The sequence below is a fragment of the Myotis nattereri genome, assembly GCF_964212035.1.
Source record: "Myotis nattereri genome assembly, chromosome: 12".
Taxonomy (NCBI): Eukaryota; Metazoa; Chordata; class Mammalia; order Chiroptera; family Vespertilionidae; genus Myotis; species Myotis nattereri.
In genome coordinates, this window is record NC_138087.1 from 2,926,606 (window position 1) to 2,947,803 (window position 21,198).

The 21,198-nt window shown below is 46.1% G+C and overlaps 1 protein-coding gene across 1 annotated transcript in view; it reads left to right on the plus strand.

The window, feature by feature from the left end:
• MFSD14B (major facilitator superfamily domain containing 14B) overlaps positions 1-10,306 on the plus strand; it is a 151,294-nt gene extending 140,988 nt beyond the window's left edge. Inside the window, exons 8-12 of the mRNA XM_081103207.1 lie at positions 3,267-3,338; positions 4,356-4,468; positions 5,891-5,988; positions 7,817-7,959; positions 8,631-10,306. Of these exons, the coding sequence (XP_080959333.1) occupies positions 3,267-3,338; positions 4,356-4,468; positions 5,891-5,988; positions 7,817-7,959; positions 8,631-8,876 (672 nt within the window). The 3' untranslated portion in view covers positions 8,877-10,306. The remainder of the gene's footprint in view (positions 1-3,266; positions 3,339-4,355; positions 4,469-5,890; positions 5,989-7,816; positions 7,960-8,630) is intronic.
• Positions 10,307-21,198: the final 10,892 nt, after the last annotated feature.

The following is a 21,198-nucleotide window of genomic DNA, read 5'->3' on the forward strand; positions in this document are numbered from 1 at the left end:
AGAGAGAATCATTGATTGGCTGCCTCTTGCATGCCCCTGCCCCAGCCTGCAACCCTGGCATGTGCCCTTGACCGGAATCGAGCTCAGGACCCTTCAGTCCGCAGGCTGACACTCTGTCCACTGAGCCAGACGAGCTAGGGTGGTATTTTATTCTTTTTGTTGTGATTGTAAATGGGATTGTTTTCTTCATTCTCTTTCTGATACTTTGTTGTTAATGTATAGGAAGGCAACAGATTTTTTATATTGGTTTTGTATTCTGCAACTTTACTGAATTTGTGTATGTGTTACAATAGTTTTTTTATAGAGTCTTTAGGGTTTTCTAAGTATACTATCATGTCATCTGCAAATAGTGACAGTTTTACTTCTTTTTTTAATATATATTTTTATTGACTTCAGAGAGGAAGGGAGAGGGAGAGAGAGATAAAAACATCAATAATGTGAGAGAATCTTTGATCGGCTGCCTCCTGCACACCACACACTGGAGATCAAGCCCGAAACCCAGGCATGTGCCCTGACCGCGAATCGAACAATGACCTTCTGGTTCATAGGTCAACGCTCATCCACTGAGCCACGCCAGCCAGGCAGTTTTACTTCTTTATTTCCAATGTGGATGCATTTTATTTATTTTTCTTGCCTCTTTTCTGCTGACAGGACTACCAGTACTATCCTATATAATAAAAGGCTAATATGCAAATTTTCCACTGGGAGTTCGGCCGACTGGGAGTTTGACTTCTTGCTATGATGTGTACTGACCACCGGGGGCAGAACGAAGGAAGGCCCGGGCCAGTAGCCGGGGGGAAGAAGAGACCCAGCTGGCAGCCAGCAGCCAGTGGAAGGAAGGCCCTGGCCAGCCTGTTCGCCAGCCAGGCCTAGGAACCCTACCCATGCACGAATTTCATGCACCAGGCCTCTAGGCCTATATAATAAAAGGCTAATATGCAAATTGACTGAACAACAGAATGACTGGTTGCTATGATGCACACTGACTACCAGGTGGCAGATGCTCACTGCAGGAGCTGCCCCCTGGTGGTCAGTGCTCTCCCACAGAGAGAATGCTGCCCAGCCAAAAGCCGGGCTCACAGCTGGCAAGCACAGCAACAGTGGCAGCAGCCTCTCCTGCCTCCGCGGCAGCACTAAGGATGTCTGACTGATGGGCCTAAGCCATGAGTCGGACATCCCCCAAGGGCTCCTGGACTGTGAAAGGGCGCAGGCTGGGCTCAGGAACCCCACCCGCCCTCGAGTGCGCGAATTTCATGCACTGGGCCTCTAGTATCAAATAAAATGGCAAGAGTGGACATCGTTGTCTTGTTCCTGATCTGACAGAAAAAGCTGTGTATGTGTGGTCTTATCATATGATGCCTTTATTATATTGGGGTACTTCCATACCCATTTTGGTTTTTTTATCATAAATGGGTTTTGAATTTTGTCAAATGCTTTGCATTTATTGAAATGTCTTAAGATTTTTATCCTTCATTTTATTGATGTGGTGTATCACATCAACTGATTTGCAGATGTTGAACTGTCCTTGCCTCTCTGGTATAAATTTCGCTTGATAATAATGCATGATTTTTTTAAATGTACTATTAAATTCAGTTTGCTACTACTTTGTTGAAAAGTTCTACATCATGTTCATCACAGATATTAGCCTGTAATTTTATTTTTATTTTTGTGTGGCATTTTTGTCTGGTTTTGGTATCAGGATAATGCTGGCCCTCCTGTAAAATGTGTTTGAGAGCCCTAGGTGGTTTGGCTCAATGGATAGAACATTGGCCTGTGGACGGAAGGATGCCAGGTTTGATTCCGGTCAAGGGCACATGCCTGGGTTGCGGGCTCGGTCCAACGTGCAGGAGGCAGCCAATCAATGATTCCCTCTCATCATTGATGTTTCTCTCTTCCTCTCCCTCTCTGAAATCAATAAAAATATTTTAAAAATAAAGTGTATTTGAGAGAGTTCTTCTGTCTACTGTTTTTTGGAAGAGTGTGAGAAAGATTTGTGTTAATTCTTCTTTGAATGTTTAACGGATTCACCAGTGAACCATTTGCTCCTAGACTTTCGTTGGGGGGTTTTTGATTACTGGTTGAGACTCCTTGCTAGTCATCAGTCTGTTTGGGTTTTTTATTTCATTGTGATTCTGTTATGGTTCTAGGAATTTATCCATGTCTCCTAGGTTGACCACTTTGTTGGCATAGAATTTTGTTCATAGTAGTTTCTTGTGAATCTTTGTGTGGTATCAGTTGTAAAATCTCTTTCATTTCTGATTTTATTTACTTGAGACATCCCTCTTTTTTGTGTGATTCTAACTAAAGGTTTGTCGATTTTCTTTTATCTTTTCAAAGAACTAGCTCTTAGTTTTCTATTATCTTTTTATTCTCTATTAATAATTTTTTAATTCCTTTTTATGAATTTCAGAGAATTTTAAGAGGGGAAAATAATTTAACTTTAAAAACTTGATATTTAAGCCCTAGCTGGTTTGGCTCAATGGTTTGGCCTGCGGACTGAAGGGTCCCAGGTTCGACTCTGGTCAAGGACACATGCCTGGACTGCGCACATGGCCAGATCCCCAGTAGGGGGCGTGCAGGAGGCCGCTGAGCAATGATTCTCTCTTATCATTGGTGTTTCTATTGTTTCTATCTCTTGCCTTCTTCCTTTCTCTAGGAAATCAATAAAAATATATTTTTTAAAAACTTGGTATTTAAACTAATAGTTTGGCAGATCAGAGCTGTTAGGTGAAGAGGCTGCTCATCAGGAGCTTTGGGAACATGCCTGTGTCGAGGCCTGAGCTCTGCCCATTTGGTCTCCGGGTTGCAGAGTCTCACTGCTCCCTCCCTTTCCCCCTTTCCCTCGGCCCCACATGATTTCAATGTGCAGCCATCGCTGAGAGCCACTGAACTTGCTAATGAGTAAATTCCAAATTCTGCATCAAAAGTCAGATTATTTTCTTTATATTTTCTCTGATGCTTGATAACGTATTTCTTTTTTGGTGGGTTGGGGATGGGAATATGAAACGATAGATAGGCCTGTAATAGAAAATATCTTTAAAATATTTGTTAAGTTATGCTTGCTTGTAATGGTTTTTTATCAGATTTAGATGTAATTTTCTGGTTAAATAGGTTCAACTTTCAGCACTGCCTTAATTTGCCATCATCAAGGTTTTATGAACTTTTTCCAACTGTTTTGTCCTAAAGCCTTACTAAAACATAACATTTCTTATTTTTATAATATCTATGTTAACAATAGTGTTTCTCCCTCCCCCTCTATTTCACAGATCATAGGTTTTGGATCTGTTAAAATTGCAGAGTTCATAGCTGTGCTAGGAATTCTGTCTATTGTGGCTCAGGTAAGTGTCATTTTTCTCATTTTTAAATATTTTTATTCTGAAATAACCGTAGGTTCACAGGAAGCTGTAGGAAGTGTTCTCAGATGTCTCCCGCACGCCTGCCTTCGTTGCCCCTGCCATGGCAGTGACATCTTGTATATCTATGGTACAATAGCAGACCCAGGAAATTGACATGGGCTCCAGATATCCAGAAATTTACTTCACCAGGAGAATGTTTCAGTCTTATTTTAATGTGGAGAAGTGAAAAGCAGAAATGAAAATCGGTAGCTGTTCCGACCTCTGCTCAAAGAAATGTGGCAGATGAGTGGGTTGGAACATGTATAATGAGTAAAGAACATCGATTTCTCCATCTGTTATAGATACAGGCCCACAAGGCTGGGCTCATGTGCCTCACATCACCCGACAGGCCTTCCCTGTGTCCTGGGGCTCCTGGGGGCTGCTCCCTGGCACAGCGGCTGGGAGCGTAGGAGAGGAGGCTACAGGGCTGCCTTGCCTACGCGTTAGGACGAACAAGGCTCACAGGAGCGCACCAAGGCAAAGACCTTTTACTCATTTTGTCCAGTGGTATCAGCAAATGTAAACTGCGTTACACTCTCAGTTGCTCATAATTTGTGGGGTTTATGTGAACTCTGGTTAGTCATCAGCCCAGACTATCTCTACTGGTTTCTAACAGAGGATGTATTTGTTAAAATCAAACTTACATCAGTCCAACTTTGCAAAACTGCTAGCCTCCAGCAGAATTCCACATATTCTGTAAATACTCAGCAGAGCCCGCTAGGCACTGGGTGATTAAGCGATTGGCGTTTCTCAGAAAAGACTGAGGCCATGTCCCTCTCAGACACGACAGCTGGCGAATGACTCTGTAACCTTCCTGGGGAAGTGCTAGCAAAGCACCCGATAGACAGCGTTGGGGAGGAGGCCGAAGGTCCTGCGCCCCTGGAGAGCCGCGCCAGCACAGCGTGGTCCCCGTTCCCGGCTCCCGCCGCGTGCTTCTCAGGGCTCTCCTTGGCTTTGCAGACAGCCCTGCTCGCCGCCTTGATGAGGTCGCTGGGGAAGAAGAACACCGTGCTCCTGGGCCTGGGCTGCCAGGCGCTCCAGCTGGCCTGGTATGGGCTCGGGTCTCAGGCCTGGTAAGCCTTCCCCTGGGTCCTCACGAACTAGGGGAGCTTGAGCTGACAGTGGTGTGAAGGCAGCAGGGCTACTTACCCCTTTGGTGTACTCAACATTTCAAAACCTGTTTAAGCCTTCCCCTTAATTTGGGGAAGGCTGAGCGAGGTGACAGGATTATTTATAAAAACTGTCTTCACCTTCGTGACTTTCAGTGAGTTGTTACTTAATTAAATAAATGTGTGTGCTTCCTCCTCCAACTCCTCCAAATATTTTAAACACATTTGTCAGTTTTTAGGGACAAATGCCACCTTTCCTCCCCCGATTCCCACCAGCACAGCGTGGTCCAAAACAAGAAGACAAGGAAAAATGATAGCAGGACTCATTGCTGTAATTAGCTGAGTGACTTTATAACGTAAGAACTTGAGTTAGATTAATCGTAAGATCTCTTCCAAAATCAAGTGTATCCTGAGGCAGTTACTCCTGCTGGCATATTCTACTCCCGTATCAGGAAGGTCAGAATAAGCCCTGAGCCAGGAGAAATGACAAGAATCCCGAGTGCTGTTCTGTTATGTGGCTGGTGTCCCCAGTTCCTGGTTACCAAATCCAGAGGTCCTGGCTCTTTAAATATTAGTTACTCCTCATTCTGCAGGCATGACAGAATTTACAGAAATGAGAAACGCTTTACAGGTCAGGAGAAGATTCTTGTTCTTTAAGATTTCTGTCTGATGGACTTGGGTTCCGTAGCTGAGTCAGTCAGGCTACTGCGGGAAAAGGCCTTTGTCGACCTGAAGGGTCTTTCCTTTAAGGGCGTGCATGTCAGCCGTCCCCAAGGAAGCCTCGCCGAGCAGGTTTAAGCCGAGTTGGGGGCTCACCTTCCTCACACAGATGATGCATATGGATTCGCACTTACGTTTCCTTCATTGAGGAAAGGACAAGAGTCTAAAGGAAGCATGTCCAACGTGGGGCCGCGGGCCGCATGCCTCGTCTACTTGGCCCGTGTCAGCTTTGAGTGTGACAGGCTTAGTCCAAAGGAAGCGGGTCTGGGAGTCTGCAGGTGTCGTCCTGCGCGCCAAGGCTTGCTCTGCCCGTGGGTAGCAAAAGGAGCAGCTCAAAGGTAGTGTGCAGGCCAGCCTCTGAGACAGAGAAAGTGGCATTTGTAGAAATAAATCCTTTTGAACTTCACTGAGCGTACATCTAAAGGTGGTAAAAGGGAAATCAAGGAGAACAGATTTTGAAAGAGGTAAAATAAGTAAATGAAACTTTCCCAGCCTGTGAAGTAACGAATAACTTCCCAGGTTAAAAAAAAAAAAAAAAAAATCCATTAGTAAAGAGGAAAGATTACTACAACGAAACCTGAGGAAACAAAGTAACTCATGCTCCGCCCCTGACTACGCTCTGACAGCCAGCCGCAGCCTGTCGCCTGACGCTCCCTGTCCTTGCAGGATGGTGTGGGCCGCAGCGGCCGTGGCCGCCGTGTCCAGCATCACCTTCCCGGCGGTCAGTGCCCTGGTCTCGCAGAACGCAGAGTCAGATCAGCAAGGTGAGAGCACTGTCGCCTGTTTCCCTCCTTCACTTGAGACGGACCTGCCGGCGACCTGAGCGGCTCTGAGCCTCTTCACCGTGTGGTCCCTCCCAGAACCGCACCTGTTTGCTTTCCTTCCTGCTCTGAAATTACACTCATGGTTTTAAAATGTGGACTCAGCAGTTCAGAACACTAAGAAATAGAAATAGAACTATTTTCTCTTTTTGGTTTTGACTCTTTATTGTGATGCCATAAAAATTAACTAAACGGCCAAAACCGGTTTGGCTCAGTGGATAGAGCGTCGGCCTGCGGACTGAAGGGTCCCAGGTTCGATTCCGGTCGGGGGCATGTACCTGGGTTGCGCACATATCCCCAGTAGGGGGTGTGCAGGAGGCAGCTGATCGATGTTTCTCTCTCATCGATGTTTCTAACTATCTCTCTCCCTTCTTCTCTGTAAAGAATCAATAAAATATATTAAAAAAAAAAATTAACTAAACGATAACAGATGTCTGTTAAATAATGACGGACTAGTTAGTCAGATAGCGAGCTTGTTATTTACTCACTGTCATCACTGGGACTTCTTTAATTTGGACTCTCTCAAAGGCCATGAGCTGAATGTAGGAAGTGATTCTCCAAGAGGATGAAGAGCAGATCTGTGTGGCTGCTGGTATCGGATGCCGAGTGAGAGGCAGCGTGGGGACAGCGGTGTGGAGAGGAGCGTGTGGACCCCACCCTTCGTGTGTCTCTGGTTCACCGTCAGGCGTCTCCCACGACCAGAGTTCATCCTTTTCCACTTCCTCTTTCAATGACTCACCTCACTGTAGTCAGGAAGCAGTCAATTTGAAAAAAATTGTAAATTTTTAGAGGGAGAGCCATTTAAAAAGTTTCAGTAAAAACTTTATTGGAAAAGATAGTTTGCTTATTGCAGCCATTTTTCCTCATCAGAAATTAGCCATCTAGTTCACAGCCACATTTTACAATAGTGGCCTCAGGTTCTGTGTGTCCCCTGCCATGGCCCCCGCCAGCTGCACAGCCGTGGAGGCACCGTCCCGGGAGAAGGCGGCCCTGTGGGGCGGGCGCTGCTCGGTGCCTGACAAGTGCGCGCCTGTCTTTCATGGACTAAATCCTCTTTGGCTCTTTTTATGCTCGTATGTGTTAGTACAGATGTTTCTAAATGTCCACGTACAAAACTATTACAGCACATTGCATTGGGTTGAATAATCTTTGACCATTTTTGACCTACAGTAACATGCCTGTCATACAATTCAAGCTAATTTTTTCTTTTCTTGTTAGAAACCAGAGGTATCTAGAAATTGGCACCTGTGGGGTATTTCAGTGCAGGTCTACAGGAAGATGCATCCGAAATGGGGGGTCGCCTTGAGGAGCAGTCTGTCTGGATGCTGGGCCCACACAGCATCAGGACTGTTGTGGACTCACACGCACGGGGCTGCAGGAGGCAGAGAGCAAATTTAATTGTAAAAGCACATTAAATAAGTAGAGCAGGAAGCTCTTAATCCACAGAAAAGTGGAAGTTGTCTGCAAATGGAGAATATTAAAGTTTTTCATTTTGTTATTCCCCATTTATGAGAATATCTAGCTGTTGTGAGGAGGATTCAGTCCCTGTGGTATTTCAGAAACATCACTGTCATGTCATCTCATGGACACTAGGGCACAGAGTGACAACATTAAAAGGACACAGTAAAACCAAGAACACATTTGTGAAATGAATGACTCCCCTGCCTCCTCAGCACGGACGCCCCAGTCCCGCTGCCTCAGTGCTCACAGTTGGTACGAGAGCTCGGTCGAGTCCCCAGTGTTGACATGCCTTCTTTTTGTTCTCACTTAGGCGTTGCCCAGGGCATCATAACTGGCATCCGAGGGCTGTGTAACGGCCTGGGGCCAGCGCTGTATGGCTTCATATTCTACATGTTCCATGTAGAGCTCACTGAGTTGGGACCGAAACTGAATTCTAACAGTGCTGCTTTGCAGGTAATTCGGTGATAAGTCTAGTGTTGTTGCCGTGAATATGTCTGACTGTCGCAAACCCTCTGACCCGCAGTGTGGAGCGTGTCCTTGCACATTTTTGTTTGCACATAAGACTGTTGGACCTAGCGGTAGGGAGGCTGTGCTCGGCGCTCCGGGCCTGGGGAGGGGCGGTTCCGTTGATTTGATGTCTCATATAAAAGACTTCTCTCAATTCTGCCCTCACCTACACAGTAACTCTGATCAGAACCCTGTCTTCTGGAAAAGCCCAAGCCAAATAAAATATAAAATGACCTACAATTCCAGCTAGAAATTGAACTAGAGTTTTTTTTCTTAATCTTTATTTAGTATTTTTCCCTCCTTCTAAGCAATATTTAATAGAGATTTCTATACAGAATTGGAACTAATGTTCATGTACAGAATGCACCATCTGCTATCAGAGGGTAAGATTAGAGAGAAACAGCTGTTACTCACAGGCTTGGGTTCAGCTGCAGAGAAGCGATGACAGCGGTGAGAGGCCGCCCCTGTGGGCTAGCGGCTCAGGCTGGGGCGGGTGTGCCCTGACTCACGTGGAAGTGATTCTCTTGGAGGTGGGGTGGGGTTTGGGTCACCCAGAGCTAATTTTGCATTGAAAAGACTAACCAGTTCTTCACCTCCGTTTGTTTCCACACCATCAGGGAGCCCTCGTCCCAGGCCCGCCGTTTTTATTTGGGGCATGTATAGTTCTCATATCTTTCCTGGTTGCCTTATTCATCCCTGAATGCAGTAATGGGGCTAAGAAACATAGCAACAGCGTCAGCGGCACTGTGACCGACACCCCGGAGCAGGGCAGTGACGAGGACATTGAGCCCCTGCTGCCGAATGGCAGCGTCTGGGGCCTCGCTGCCTTCGAGGAGCCAGGGAGCCAGTGCACCGAGCTGTGACGGCAGAAGGGAGACCTGCAGGCGCTGTCTTTCTGAAGTCGCCGGGAGCCATACCACGGGGAGACTTTCTGGTGCTGGAGGGGAGATGCAGTGGCATCCTTTAGGGCCAAGTTTGATGAGTAACCCTCTTCCTCCTTCTGTTCCTTTTCTTCCATTCTTTTTCTTTCCGTTTGTACATTAGAACAAGTTAGGATTTGAAATACGTTGCTGCCAACAGTATGCAACTCTCACAGTTATCTGGAGTTCCGCTTTGAAATTCAAATGGAAAAGGTCACGTCTCTGAGAAAGGGTGGCTTTCCGTCCTCACCTCCAGGGACAGGGGCCGCAGCCTCAGGCCCTGTTCCGGAGGAGCTGCAGGGCTGGGCGGGACTGCCATCCACGGCCAGAGTCAGGGTGAAGAATCCCTTCTTGTCTTCCTCTTTCCTGCTTCTCTGAAAGTGCACGTGGCCCACAGGTGTGGAGGAGTGGGTGCTCCTAGAGCCACTCAGCACTGGGGACCTATTGCCTTTGTTCAAAGGTCAAACAAAGCCAGGTCTTACTCCCCTTTCCTTGTCTCTGCTTAATATTCTTGGCTAGAATGAAACCCAGCATACACACCTGGGTACTCGTGATACTGATCCGTGGTGTCCTTTGCCAGTGAAGAAAATGTTTCCTACATGTCTAAATCTTGAAGAAACAGCAATTCAGATTCCTTGACCGAATGTCATGGTCGGATCCGAGGGGATGTTACAGAAGCACACATCAGGCATCCGGTGCTTCTGCGGAAGTGCTCACACGGACACTCCCGGTGAGCGGAGAGGGAGCAGGGAGCAGGGAGCGGTGCCGCGAGTTCCCGTGCAGACTCGGTGGGGGACTGTTGGTCCCTCCCACACCGTCCTCTCGGTTCTCGGTCATCACCTCCTGCCTTAACTGCCCTGTGTGTACGCGTCTGTGTTCAGTGGGTCTCTCTTTCCACCTGTGTGTCTGACATTTGAATCTCATGGGAATATGCATATCAAATTTCTTTCTGCAAAGGGTGGTTTAGGAAACTCAGTTTCACAGTAAGTGTCTTGCTAATTTTTCAAGATGTTTTACAGACAAAGAAAACTACAGATTTACACGCATTTTGTTGCAACAGTAAATGAACCCTTCACTAGGCCTACCTTGTGCCTGTGAAGGGTTTATAGATACGAAATATATGTAGATATTTTTAAGGGGTTTTAAATTTTTTTGATGGAGTGCTGTGCAAATCAAGTATTTATAAATGTAATGAAGGTATTGACAAAAAATATATATGTAACTTTTATAAAGGATTATTATGTACTGCTTGAATACATTTAAAAGAAAATATATTTTGAAACCTGTTCTGCTGTGAACAAAAATGACATATCTTTTTACTATGCTGTTGGTTTAAGTTAAGCTTCCTGATGCACAATAAATTGTACTGGGTACTTTTATGTCTTTTGTGCTTCTTTAAAGTAAATAGTACCATTGCTCTTTGGGTTCTCTTTTGGGTGGCTTTCAACTAAAATAAATTGCTAATCTTTAAGCTAATGCAAAATGTATGTGTATTTTCAAAGTTTAATTTTTAACAAACTTCCTTAAAAACTCCCTTTAGTAACAATCATCACAAATTTTTTAATCTTTATTGTTGAGAATATTACAGATGTCCCCCCCTTTTTTCCCCCTTGCTCCCTCCACCCAGTTCCCACCCCACCCCAGGCCTTCGCCACCCTATTATCTGGATCCATGTGAAAGGGTTAAGTTGACACGCAGGCAGACAGGGCGGGGTCCAGTGGGAAACAAAGGCGGGTGGGACACAGGCAGGCAGACAGGGCCCTTTGAGCAGCCGAATCACAGGCACCAACCACGCAGAAATAATAGGATGTTTCTGGACTCAGAGCGGGAGGCTTGGGACCCAGGAAGGGCCTGCAGGAACAAGGCGGACGAACGCATAGGAACAGGAAGGGACGCATGGAAGCGGGAGTTCAGGTCCGCGCTGGGCAAGCGCAATGAGGTGACAACACGGACAGAGAGAGGAACGGGCTTGTAGCAAATACATACCCTGGGCGACAAGGCTTCAGGGGCAGCCCATCACGGGCCGTCCCCAGGCGGGGCGTCTGCATCTGCTTGCAGTAAACTTTCCGCACTTTTGCTCAAATCATCTGGTCTACGGAGCTCATTGCCAGCGCCGCAGACCGACCCCGGGAAGAGCCCTCGGCTCACCGTTCCGGTTACCAGCTTTGGGGGCTTGAGCCTGCGATTCGGAGGCTTGCCGGGTGCCCGCCAGCCACTTAATCGGGCTGCCGTCTCTAGCGGGCATTTTCTCTTTCACTTTCCAAATAAGGTCTTTGGCCTTTGGCTCATCTGAAACAGGGCTTGGGTCAGCCACTTAAAAACCGTTAGGGTGGCTGCCACATGAAAAGGCCCATGGAGGGATGAGTGGGCTGTCGGACGGGTCAGAAAGCAGCAGGCTTCCTGCCAGTTGTAAGAGAAAGTCCGACCAATGACGAGTGCCTGGTCCCTACCCAGGCTCCGAAGATCGAAGAGGCAAGTTCCTCCCTCTGGTTCGAGAAACTCCAATGTCCTTATGTAAGGACCATGCAGAGGTGTCTGGGGTTGACCCCCTAAGACGTGCAGGGGCCTCCTAGGAACTCCAGAATACAACTGTAAAATTAAACTCTGACCTGTCCAGGGAGTGCACATAACAGCTGGTCACTCCACGCTCTGGGTCCTCACGGCTGTTTAGACACCCGGGGAGAGAACTGGGACGCAAGAGGAGGGAATGACCAGCGGTTTCAGCCTCTGGGAGTTCCCCCCACAAGCAGCACACTTGGACCCACTACACACAGCCCAACCGGCCTGTTCCCTTGTCAGGATTTCTGTTGCCGGAGATCTGCTCAAACTTCCCTGCCTTCTCCTGCCCGAGGCTGGGGGCAGAGGGACGCTAAGTCCTTCGGATCCTGGCCCAGCTGGTTGGTCTGCCGTTCTTGGTGTCCCTGCCAAGGTGGGCCCAGCCATGCGTGAGCGGAGGACCCCCATCCCCTCAGTGCCTCCTTGGACCTGGCCCACAGACCTGGCTCCGTCCAGCTCCTCGCGGCGACCTGGTGGGGCCCCGGGGGAATTCGGGTCTTCAGTAGAATGTTCGGGGAGCCCTTGCCTGGGCCACAGCCTGGCCCTGGTGCTCACACCACGCCATGTGCTGGCGAGCACTGAAGTAGGATGGGAGGTAGATCAGGGCGGTTCCATACATGAGGGCATTAGGTCACCAGGCAGGATGGAGGAGGACTGCAGGGTTTGGGTTTATAGCAGTGCCTTCTGCAGTGCTCCCCGGTTCCGGGGATCTTTGAAATGCAAGTGCCTGGTCAAAAACTCCAGTCTGGGCCATCTTTAAAGGTACAAGTTTCTGGGAAAAACTTAGCCACATGTGCAGATCAAATTAACTCATTACAGCTTTCATTGCTAGATCGCCTTTCATCTTCGTTGCTTAAAGTCTGTAAGGTGGATTTGGAGCTGTTAAAATGTCATTGGCTTTGTTGAGAATGTGCTTTGAAACTATGTTTAAAATCCTATGTAATAAAACCCTAATATGCAAATTGACTGAATGGCTGAACAACCAGGGGAATGACTGGTCGCTATGATGCACACTGGCCACCAGGGGGCAGACTCTCAGTGCAGGAGTTGCCCCTGGTCGGGGCAGGCGAGTGGGCAGCGCCAGGCCGCCAACCAAGGCAGATGCCAGCCTGGGGGGGTGGGGGGGGACCTGATTTCCCCACCCACTGGATGCCCCACAGATTGGCCCTGATTGCCGGCCAGGCCTAAGGACCCTACCTGTGCACAAGTTTTATGCACTGGGCCTCTAGTATGTTCATAAGGGTCAATCTAAGGAATGCTGGTTGTTTGCTTTTCTTGGTTTCTTGAGGATTGAGGCTTCTAAGAATTATTAATTGGAAATTATGTGATTTTGGTAATAAAAGGCATGGTGCATAGAGATGCATTTTGGAAACTATTCCTAAAAGTTGTAGAAAGGCTTGTGAAAATTAGAGAAGATTTATAAGGAAAATGTTAAAAGGAAATTAAAGCCAAACAGTGTGGGCAATTTGCAGCCAGCTGTAACCATTATCTTCCCCAGCCAAGGACACAAAGTAAATGGTAAAAAAAAAAAACAAAAAAAACACCTCCCTACAGAAAGGGAGGAAAGAGGGGAAATGGGGGAAAAGGCTGTTTTACTCCCTCACAGAGAGGCTGGCAGCCCCCAGGCTTGGCAAGATCAAGTTGCCAGGTGCTTCTCATGACTTCTGAAAAGACGACAACAAAATAACAGGGAATCTTGGGCACTGAGCTGCACTAGAATATCCCACGGAGCCGTGTTAAGACCTACAGTCAGGGGCATGTATGATGCCTGGGACCCCACTCAGCCTGCTCTTCCGATTGGCTGGGGGCCCGTCTATGCTTCATGAGCCAGATGTGTAGGTTTACTTGCTTTACTTTTTCAATGAAGATACATACTTCGATTGCTTTAATTGATTGGCTTTTTACAATATAGTCAAGGTCTCATGTAAATTCATTTATCTGAGAAGACAAAATTCAGGTTTTGTGACTTTTGTTAAAGGTATTCCTGATTTTTTGGGCTTTGTTTTTCAAATACAAGGAAACAGGACAATTTCATAAATGATACATTTCCCTCTGGATTTTGGCAGTCCATAATGAATAAGCCAATGTGTTTCTTTGCATGGGTTCAATGAGACCAGTTTCCAATGATAGTTTTAGTAACCAAGACTTTTGCTGGGGTGTGTGTCTGAGAGACAGGCCTGGACTCGATGCCGCCAGAAGACTCGGCGCCAAGGTGAGCGCCTTAGAGAAGAGCCTGGCACCTGCTTGGTACCACGGTTCATGGCAGTCTTTCCAGGTAAGGAACAAAGGTTGCTTTCCTGAGAGACAGTACAAAAGGACCTCAAGACACCCGTGGGGACCTCACCTCAAGGACTGCACCCTGAATCTGCAGGCACTGCAGGCAGGCCTGATGCAGCTGGGTGGCTGGCTTCTTTGCCTGAGGGGCTCATTGAAGCTCAATCATGGGATTCTGGCAAAACAGCTTCTAAAGGAGCCTATACAGTCGGTTACTGTTCTTACTGTGTTCACACAAACCCTCAGACCAAATTAAAACTAGACTCAATACAATAAATAAATCGGTCTTTAATAAAAATAAGGGTAACTTTAGGGGGAATCATGTTTCAACAGACTCTATAATACACAGTTGTGAGTTGATTCCAATTAATTGTTTTAAAGTTTTATCTTTCACCTGTGAATTGAACCGAATCTTAAATTTGTCTAGTTTTCTTGGATGTTTAGCTACAACTCTCCAGACTAATACTTGCTTTTCTTCCATCCTTTACCTCTGATCATTGAACACTGAACACTTTCCTTTCACTGGGTCACTTGTCATAATTCTTGTTATTCAGTTTGTCTCCACCTGGTGACAAGCCCTAGGCGCACACAGGGAAGACCATGGCCACCCCCTTCTGTGTCCAGCCCCATCGTTCCTCTGGCAGAGAACAAGAATTTCTTATCTCTGAAGAAAAATGTCACCCCCATTAATGTGGGATTTGTTAGTCCTTTCCAGTCTGTGAAAAGGAAAGTTGTGTCTTTTGGTCAAATAAGTTTGACAACCTTCCCAGGGTTTGAATTAAGGAACTAGCCTTAGACGCGGGAGTCGGAGGCAGTCCTGCTCCATACCAGAATGACAGGAGAGCCTGGAAGGGAAGACTCCTGCTCCGGAGGCGTGGCCTGCGTCTGGGGGCTACACCTTCCGGTCAGGAGGGCACGGAGGCCCTGGAGTTGAGGACTTTTTCTTTCGTGCGAAAAACAAGTAGAACAGAGAACTGGGAAGAGGAGGGCTGAGAGAGACTAAAGCAAGCCCTCCAGCACTACTGGCAGTGCCCTCCATGTTCCAGACAAGTCATATGCTGGACACCTATGTCATCAAGGAGATCGCCTCAGCTTGGCGAAAGTAGATTTCCATCCTTTCGACATAAGTCCCTCCTTACTGAAAGGCTGGGGAGACCAGAATGAAAAAGGCAGACCTTTTTTAAAAATATGTATATATATTTCTTTATTGATTTCAGAGAGGAAGAGAGAAGGAGAGAGAAACATCAATGATGAGAGAGAATCACCGATGGGCTGCCTCCCGCACACCCCCCACTGGGGATCGAGTCCGCAACCCAGGCATGTGCCCTTGGCCGCAATCAAACCTGGGACCCTTCAGTCCTCAGGCCAACACTCTATCCACTGAGCCAAGCCAGCCAGGGCAAAAGATGGATCTTTTGATAGCAAGGGTGTACATAGGAATAAGGCCGGAGTTGTTTGTACTCTCCCCAGGTCTCTGGGTGGTGGCCAGTCCAGAGCTTTGGGTATTGGCCGAACTCTTCGAGCCCTCAGCCTAGAGTCACTTCCTTTTAAACTCCCCTAGGAAACTTGATGGTACTTCAGAAACATTAGAACCATCTCAGACACTTTCAATTAGGGACACGGATTAGCCGCGGCTTCCCACATCTGAAGCAGGACGGGTGCTGGTAGGCCCACGCTGGTAAGTGTGCACAGTCCAGGAGGTCAGTTCTGTTCGTGGGCGCACTAACAGGTTTCCTCGCCCTCGATCTCACCGGTAAGTGCGACTAGACCAGCAGATCCTCTTTTGTGGTCACACATAGAGAGGCACACATCTCGCATCCCTTATCTAGGAGGGGGACACCTGAGCAGAGGAGGGAAGATCGCAGAGGATGCTGGACGTCCTTTCGTGTGTTTTCTTACAGGTGGGAAGCGCTTTGTCCACATTCGACCCTCAGGCCCTTAAGAAGGAATGCCTGATTTTCTTTTGTACCCAGGCCTGGCTTCAATATCAACTGGTAGATAGAGAGACATAGCCGCCAGAGGGAAGTATTAACTACAATACCATCTTACAATTGAATTTTTTCTAGATGAGGGAAGGGAAGTAGTTTATGCTCTTATGTATCCAAGCTTTCTTTAAGAAACAATCAAAAATTATGTCAGCAATGCAGTATTGAACCCTAGCTCTTGACAGCCATTGACCCAAAACAATACCAGAGAGTCAAGAACCCCAAAGCAGGTGCTGGGACCTAGTGGCCCACAGAACACACCTAAGCCATCTTGTCCTCCTTATAATACAAAACTGGAAGGACAAGTCCCACCAAGACCCAAGGGTCTCAGCCATCCAGGCCCCGACTATTATCTGCCTTCTCCAGGCAATGGCAGAGGGATAGTTTTGACCCACCCAGGTCCAGGTATCTTTTTCCATACAGGACTTAAAACAAATTAAAGAAGTAATTCCATCCCTAAGAGGCTGGTTGGTCCTTCTTATCAGCCCTTTATTTAGCTATTTTTATTGCTTATCTTTGGCCTTTGCTTATTAAATCTCCTAATATGTTTTGTTTCTTTTTTAAAATATATTTTATTGATTTTTTACAGAGAGGAAGGGAGAGGGACAGAGAGCTAGAAACATCAGTGAGAGAGAAACATTGATCAGCTGCCTCCTGCACACCCCCCACTGGGGATGTGCCCGCAGCCAAGGTACATGCCCTTGACCAGAATCGAACCTGGGACCCTTCAGTCCGCAGGCTGATGCTCTATCCACTGAGCCAAACCAGCCAGGGCTGTTTTGTTTCTTCTCGCATAGAGGCTACAAAACTCCAAATGTAGCCCAGATGGATATGACTGCCTTTTACCATAGACCCCTACTCCGACCTCTTCGGATGGGACCTGACAACTGCTACCGCACAACGCCCACTGTCAGCAGGAAGTAGCCAGAGTGGTCGTCGCACCTGCTCCCAGCAGCAGTTGGGGTCTCCTAATCGGAGGGGGACTGAAAGGATTAACTTGAAATACAGGCAGATAGTGCAGGGGTCCAGTGGAAAACAAAGACAGGTGGAACATAGGCAGGGCAGTTTGAGTAGCCTAATCACAGGAACCAACCAAGCAGAAATAATAAAACGTTTCTGGACTCAGAGCAGGAGGCATGAGAAACCAAGGAAGGGCCTGCAGCAATAAGGTGTATTGCCACATAGATACAGAGAAAGTACAGCACAGGAACAGAAAAAGAAGACATAGAAACAGGAAAAGTTCAGGTCCATGCTGGGCAAGAACAATTGAGAGAATCAATCAGGTGAGGACATGGGTAAATATAGAAGCAGGCTTGTAGCAAATATAAACCCCTGGACGACAAAGCTTCATGGGCAGCCCATTATTGAGCCCTCGTCCCTGTGAGGGGCGTCTGAATCTGCTTGTAATAAAATCTCCACACTTGTGCTTAAATATTCTGGTCTGTGGAGCTTACTCTTTGGTGTCATGTGACACAACCCTGGGAACAAACCTCGGCTCACTGCTCCAGTTACCACATGGACAATGCATATCTATACTAATAAAAGCCTAGGTGGCCTCGTGCCCTCATGTGACACCCTCACTTCATCACAAGATGGCTGCCCCCACATCATCACAAGATGGCTGCACCCATGTCATCACAAGATGGCCGGCAGGGGAGGGCAGTTGGGGGTGACCAGGCCTGCAGGGGAAGGCAGTTGAGGGTGACTAGGCTGGCAGGGGAGCAGTTAGGGGGCAATCAGGCTGGCAGGCAGGTGAGTGGTTAGGAGCCAGCAGTCCCAGATTGTGACAGGGATATCCGACTGCCAGTTTAGGCCCCAAGGGGTCCCAGATTGGAGAGGGTACAGGCTGGGCTGAGAGACAACACCCCCCCGCCGTGCATGAATCTCATGCACCGGGCCTTTAGTATATATATGTATATAATTTATATTTATATTTATATTTATATTTATATTATTTATATTTGTATGTGTATGTGTATGTATATTTATATTTATATTTATATTTATATTTATTTTTTTAAAATAATTTTATGGTTGGGAGTCACCACAACATGAGGAACTGTATTTTTTTTTTTTATTGATTTTTTACAGAGAGGAAGGGAGAGAAATAGAGAGTCAGAAACATCGATGAGAGAGAAACATCGATCAGCTGCCTCCTGCACATCTCCCACTGGGGATGTGCCCGCAACCCAGGTACATGCCCCTGACCGGAATCGAACCCGGGACCCTTCAGTCCGCAGGCCGACGCTCCATCCACTGAGCCAAACCGGTTTCGGCTATTTATATTTATATTTATATAAAAACCCTGGGTGTAACATCACAACCGAGGCTCGACCAACCGGAAGGAAGTCAGTCCTGCAGGGGTTGTCTTGGCATCAGCTGTGCCCTCCCCAAGCTGTTTTCTGGAGCTGTTTCCGGTAAGGGTAAGGTTTGAGGCAGGAACCAGCCATCAGAGCATCGACCCACTGAGTCCTGGGTCCTCTTAGCAATAGCTGCACCCTCCCCAAGCTATTTCCAGTAAGAGCGAGGTTTGAGGCAGGAACCGGCCCTCAGAACATGGACCCACTGAGTCCTGGGTCGCTTTGCCAAGGGCTGTGCCCTTCCTGAGCTGTTTCCCCACGAGGCCTGAGGGAAGAACCCGCCCTTGGAGTGCCGGGAGCGCCCAGCAGCAGTCAGTCCTGGGTTGCTGAGGCAGAGGCCACAGCCTGGTAGAATTCTGGGTCTGGCCCAACAGGGGGCGTGGCCGGCCTTCAAACCAGACCCTGACAGTAGTGAGGAGGCAGCCCCATTCCTCACAGAATCTGCTGTTGGATAGCTTGCTGTCAGTGGCCTGCCAGCCAGGAACCCAATTCACCTGCACCCCGGACCCTGACAGGAGGGAGGAGGGAGCCCCATTCCTCACGGAATTGACAGGTGGCCAGCTTGCTGTCAGGGGCCTGCCAGGTAGGAATCCTATTCACCTGCATATCTGTATAAAGTTTTAATACATTATATTAGAGGTCGTGGTGGTACTGTTTTACCCACAGCATCTACAGGAATTGCTGCAAATTTACTTCTCGGTGGAAGCACCTTTCATTCCCAATATAAATTACCAGTTTCATTAAATGAAACTTCAATTTCTAGACCCGATAGAAACAGTGAAGTTGCTGAAACTATTGAAAAGGCCCAACTTCTCATTATTGATGAATGCACCATGGCATCCAGTCGTGCTATAAACACCATAGACAGATTACTAAGAGAAATTATGAGTCTGAATGTTGCATTTGGTGGGAAAGTTCTCCTTCTTGGAGGGGATTTTCGACAATGTCTCAGTATTGTACCGCATGCTATGCGATCAGCCATAGTACAAACGAGTGTAAAGTACTGCAATGTTTGGGGATGTTTCAGAAAGTTGTCTCTTACAACAAATATGAGATCAGAGGATTCTGCTTATAGTGGATGGTTAGTAAAACTTGGAGATGGCAAACTTGATAGCAGTTTTCATTTAGGAATGGATATTATTGACATCCCCTGTGAAATGATTTGTAATGGATCTATTATTGAAGCTACCTTTGGGAACATTATGTCTATAGATAATATTAAAAATATATCTAAACATGCAATTCTTTGTCCCAAAAATGAGCATGTTCTAAAATTAAATGAAGAAATTTTGGATATACTCGGAGATTTTCACACATATTTGAGTGATGATTCCATTGATTCCACAGATGATGCTGAAAAGGAAAATTTTCCCATCCAATTTCTTAATAGTATTACTCCTTCGGGAATGCCGTGTCATAAATTAAAATTGAAAGTGGGTGCAATCATCATGCTATTGAGAAATCTTAATAGTAAATGGGGTCTTTGTAATGGTACCAGATTTATTATCAAAAGATTATGATCTAACATTATCGAAGCTGAAGTATTAACAGGATCTGCAGAGGGAGAGGTTGTTTTGATTCCAAGAATTGATTTGTCTCTGTCTGATACCGGCCTCCCATTTAAATTTATTCAACGACAGTTTCCCATGATGCCAGCATTTGGGATGACTATTAATAAATCACAAGGAAAAACTCTAGACAGAGTAGGCATATTCCTACCTGAACCCGTTTTCGCACATGGTCAGTTATATGTTGCTTTCTCTCAAGTTTGAAGAGCATGTGACGTTAAAGTTCTAAATACTTTAATCACAAGGGAAATTAGTCAAGCTCTCAGAAAGTGTTTCACTCTTAATGTGGTGTACAGGGAGATATTAGAATAAGCTTAATCATTTTATCAGTCATTGTTTGCATCACTGTTGTTTTTATATCATGTTTTTGTTGTTTTTATATCATGCCTCTGTTGTTGTTATATCCTTTTGTTACTGTTTATTTATTAATACATTTATATATTATTTTCACATACATTTTACTAATTTCCTTTCATCTCTCACACTTCTATTATAGAGAAAGGGCAAATAGCAATATTAAAATATCTCAGCTAATTAATTCCCTTCTTTAAAAAAATATATTTTATTGATTTTTTACAGAGAGGAAGGGAGAGGGATAGAGAGTTTGAAACATCGATGAAAGAGAAACATCGATCAGCTGCCTCCTGCACACTCCCGACTGGGGATGTGCCCGCAACCAAGGTACATGCCCTTGACCGGAATCGAACCTGGGACCCTTGAGTCCGCAGGCCGATGCTCTATCCACTGAGCCAAACCAGTTAGGGCAATTAATTCCCTTTTAATGTGCACGAATTTCGTGTGCTACTAATATATATATTTGAATGATAAGTTATCAAATATATATATATATATATATATATATATATATATGTTTTTTTTAATCAGGGACACTGATATTTGTACACCCATGTTGATCAGCAGCATTATTCACACTAGACAAAAGACAGAGCAACCCAAGTATCCATTGTTGGGTGAATGAATCAAGAAAATGTACAATGTGGAATATTACTCAGCCTTAGAAAGGAAGGAAATCTGATACATACTACATACAACAGGGATGAACATTGAAGACATTATGCTAAATGAACTGAGCCAGTCACAAGAGGACAAGGACTGTATGATTCCACTTTTATTAAATATCTAATCAAATTCATGGAGACACAAAGTAGAATAGTGGTGAAGGACTAGGGGGAGTGGGAAGTTAATGGGCAGAGCTTCAGTTTTGTAAGATAAAAAAAGTTATGAAAATGGATGGTGAGGATGGTTGCACAATATTGTGAATGTATTTAATACCACAGAACTACTTAAAAATAATTAAAATGTATACTTTGCCAGTATTTTTTAAATGCTCTAATAGCATCATTTTTCTTTACCACTGTTTATCAAAATTGGAGTTTCTTTACCCAGTATAACAAATGGCGTTTTTTGGGGGTACGTAATTAGGTAGGTTCTTAAAATTGAAATAAAATTCACCATTTTAACCATTTCAAAGTGTACTATTCACTGATTTTTAGCTTATCCA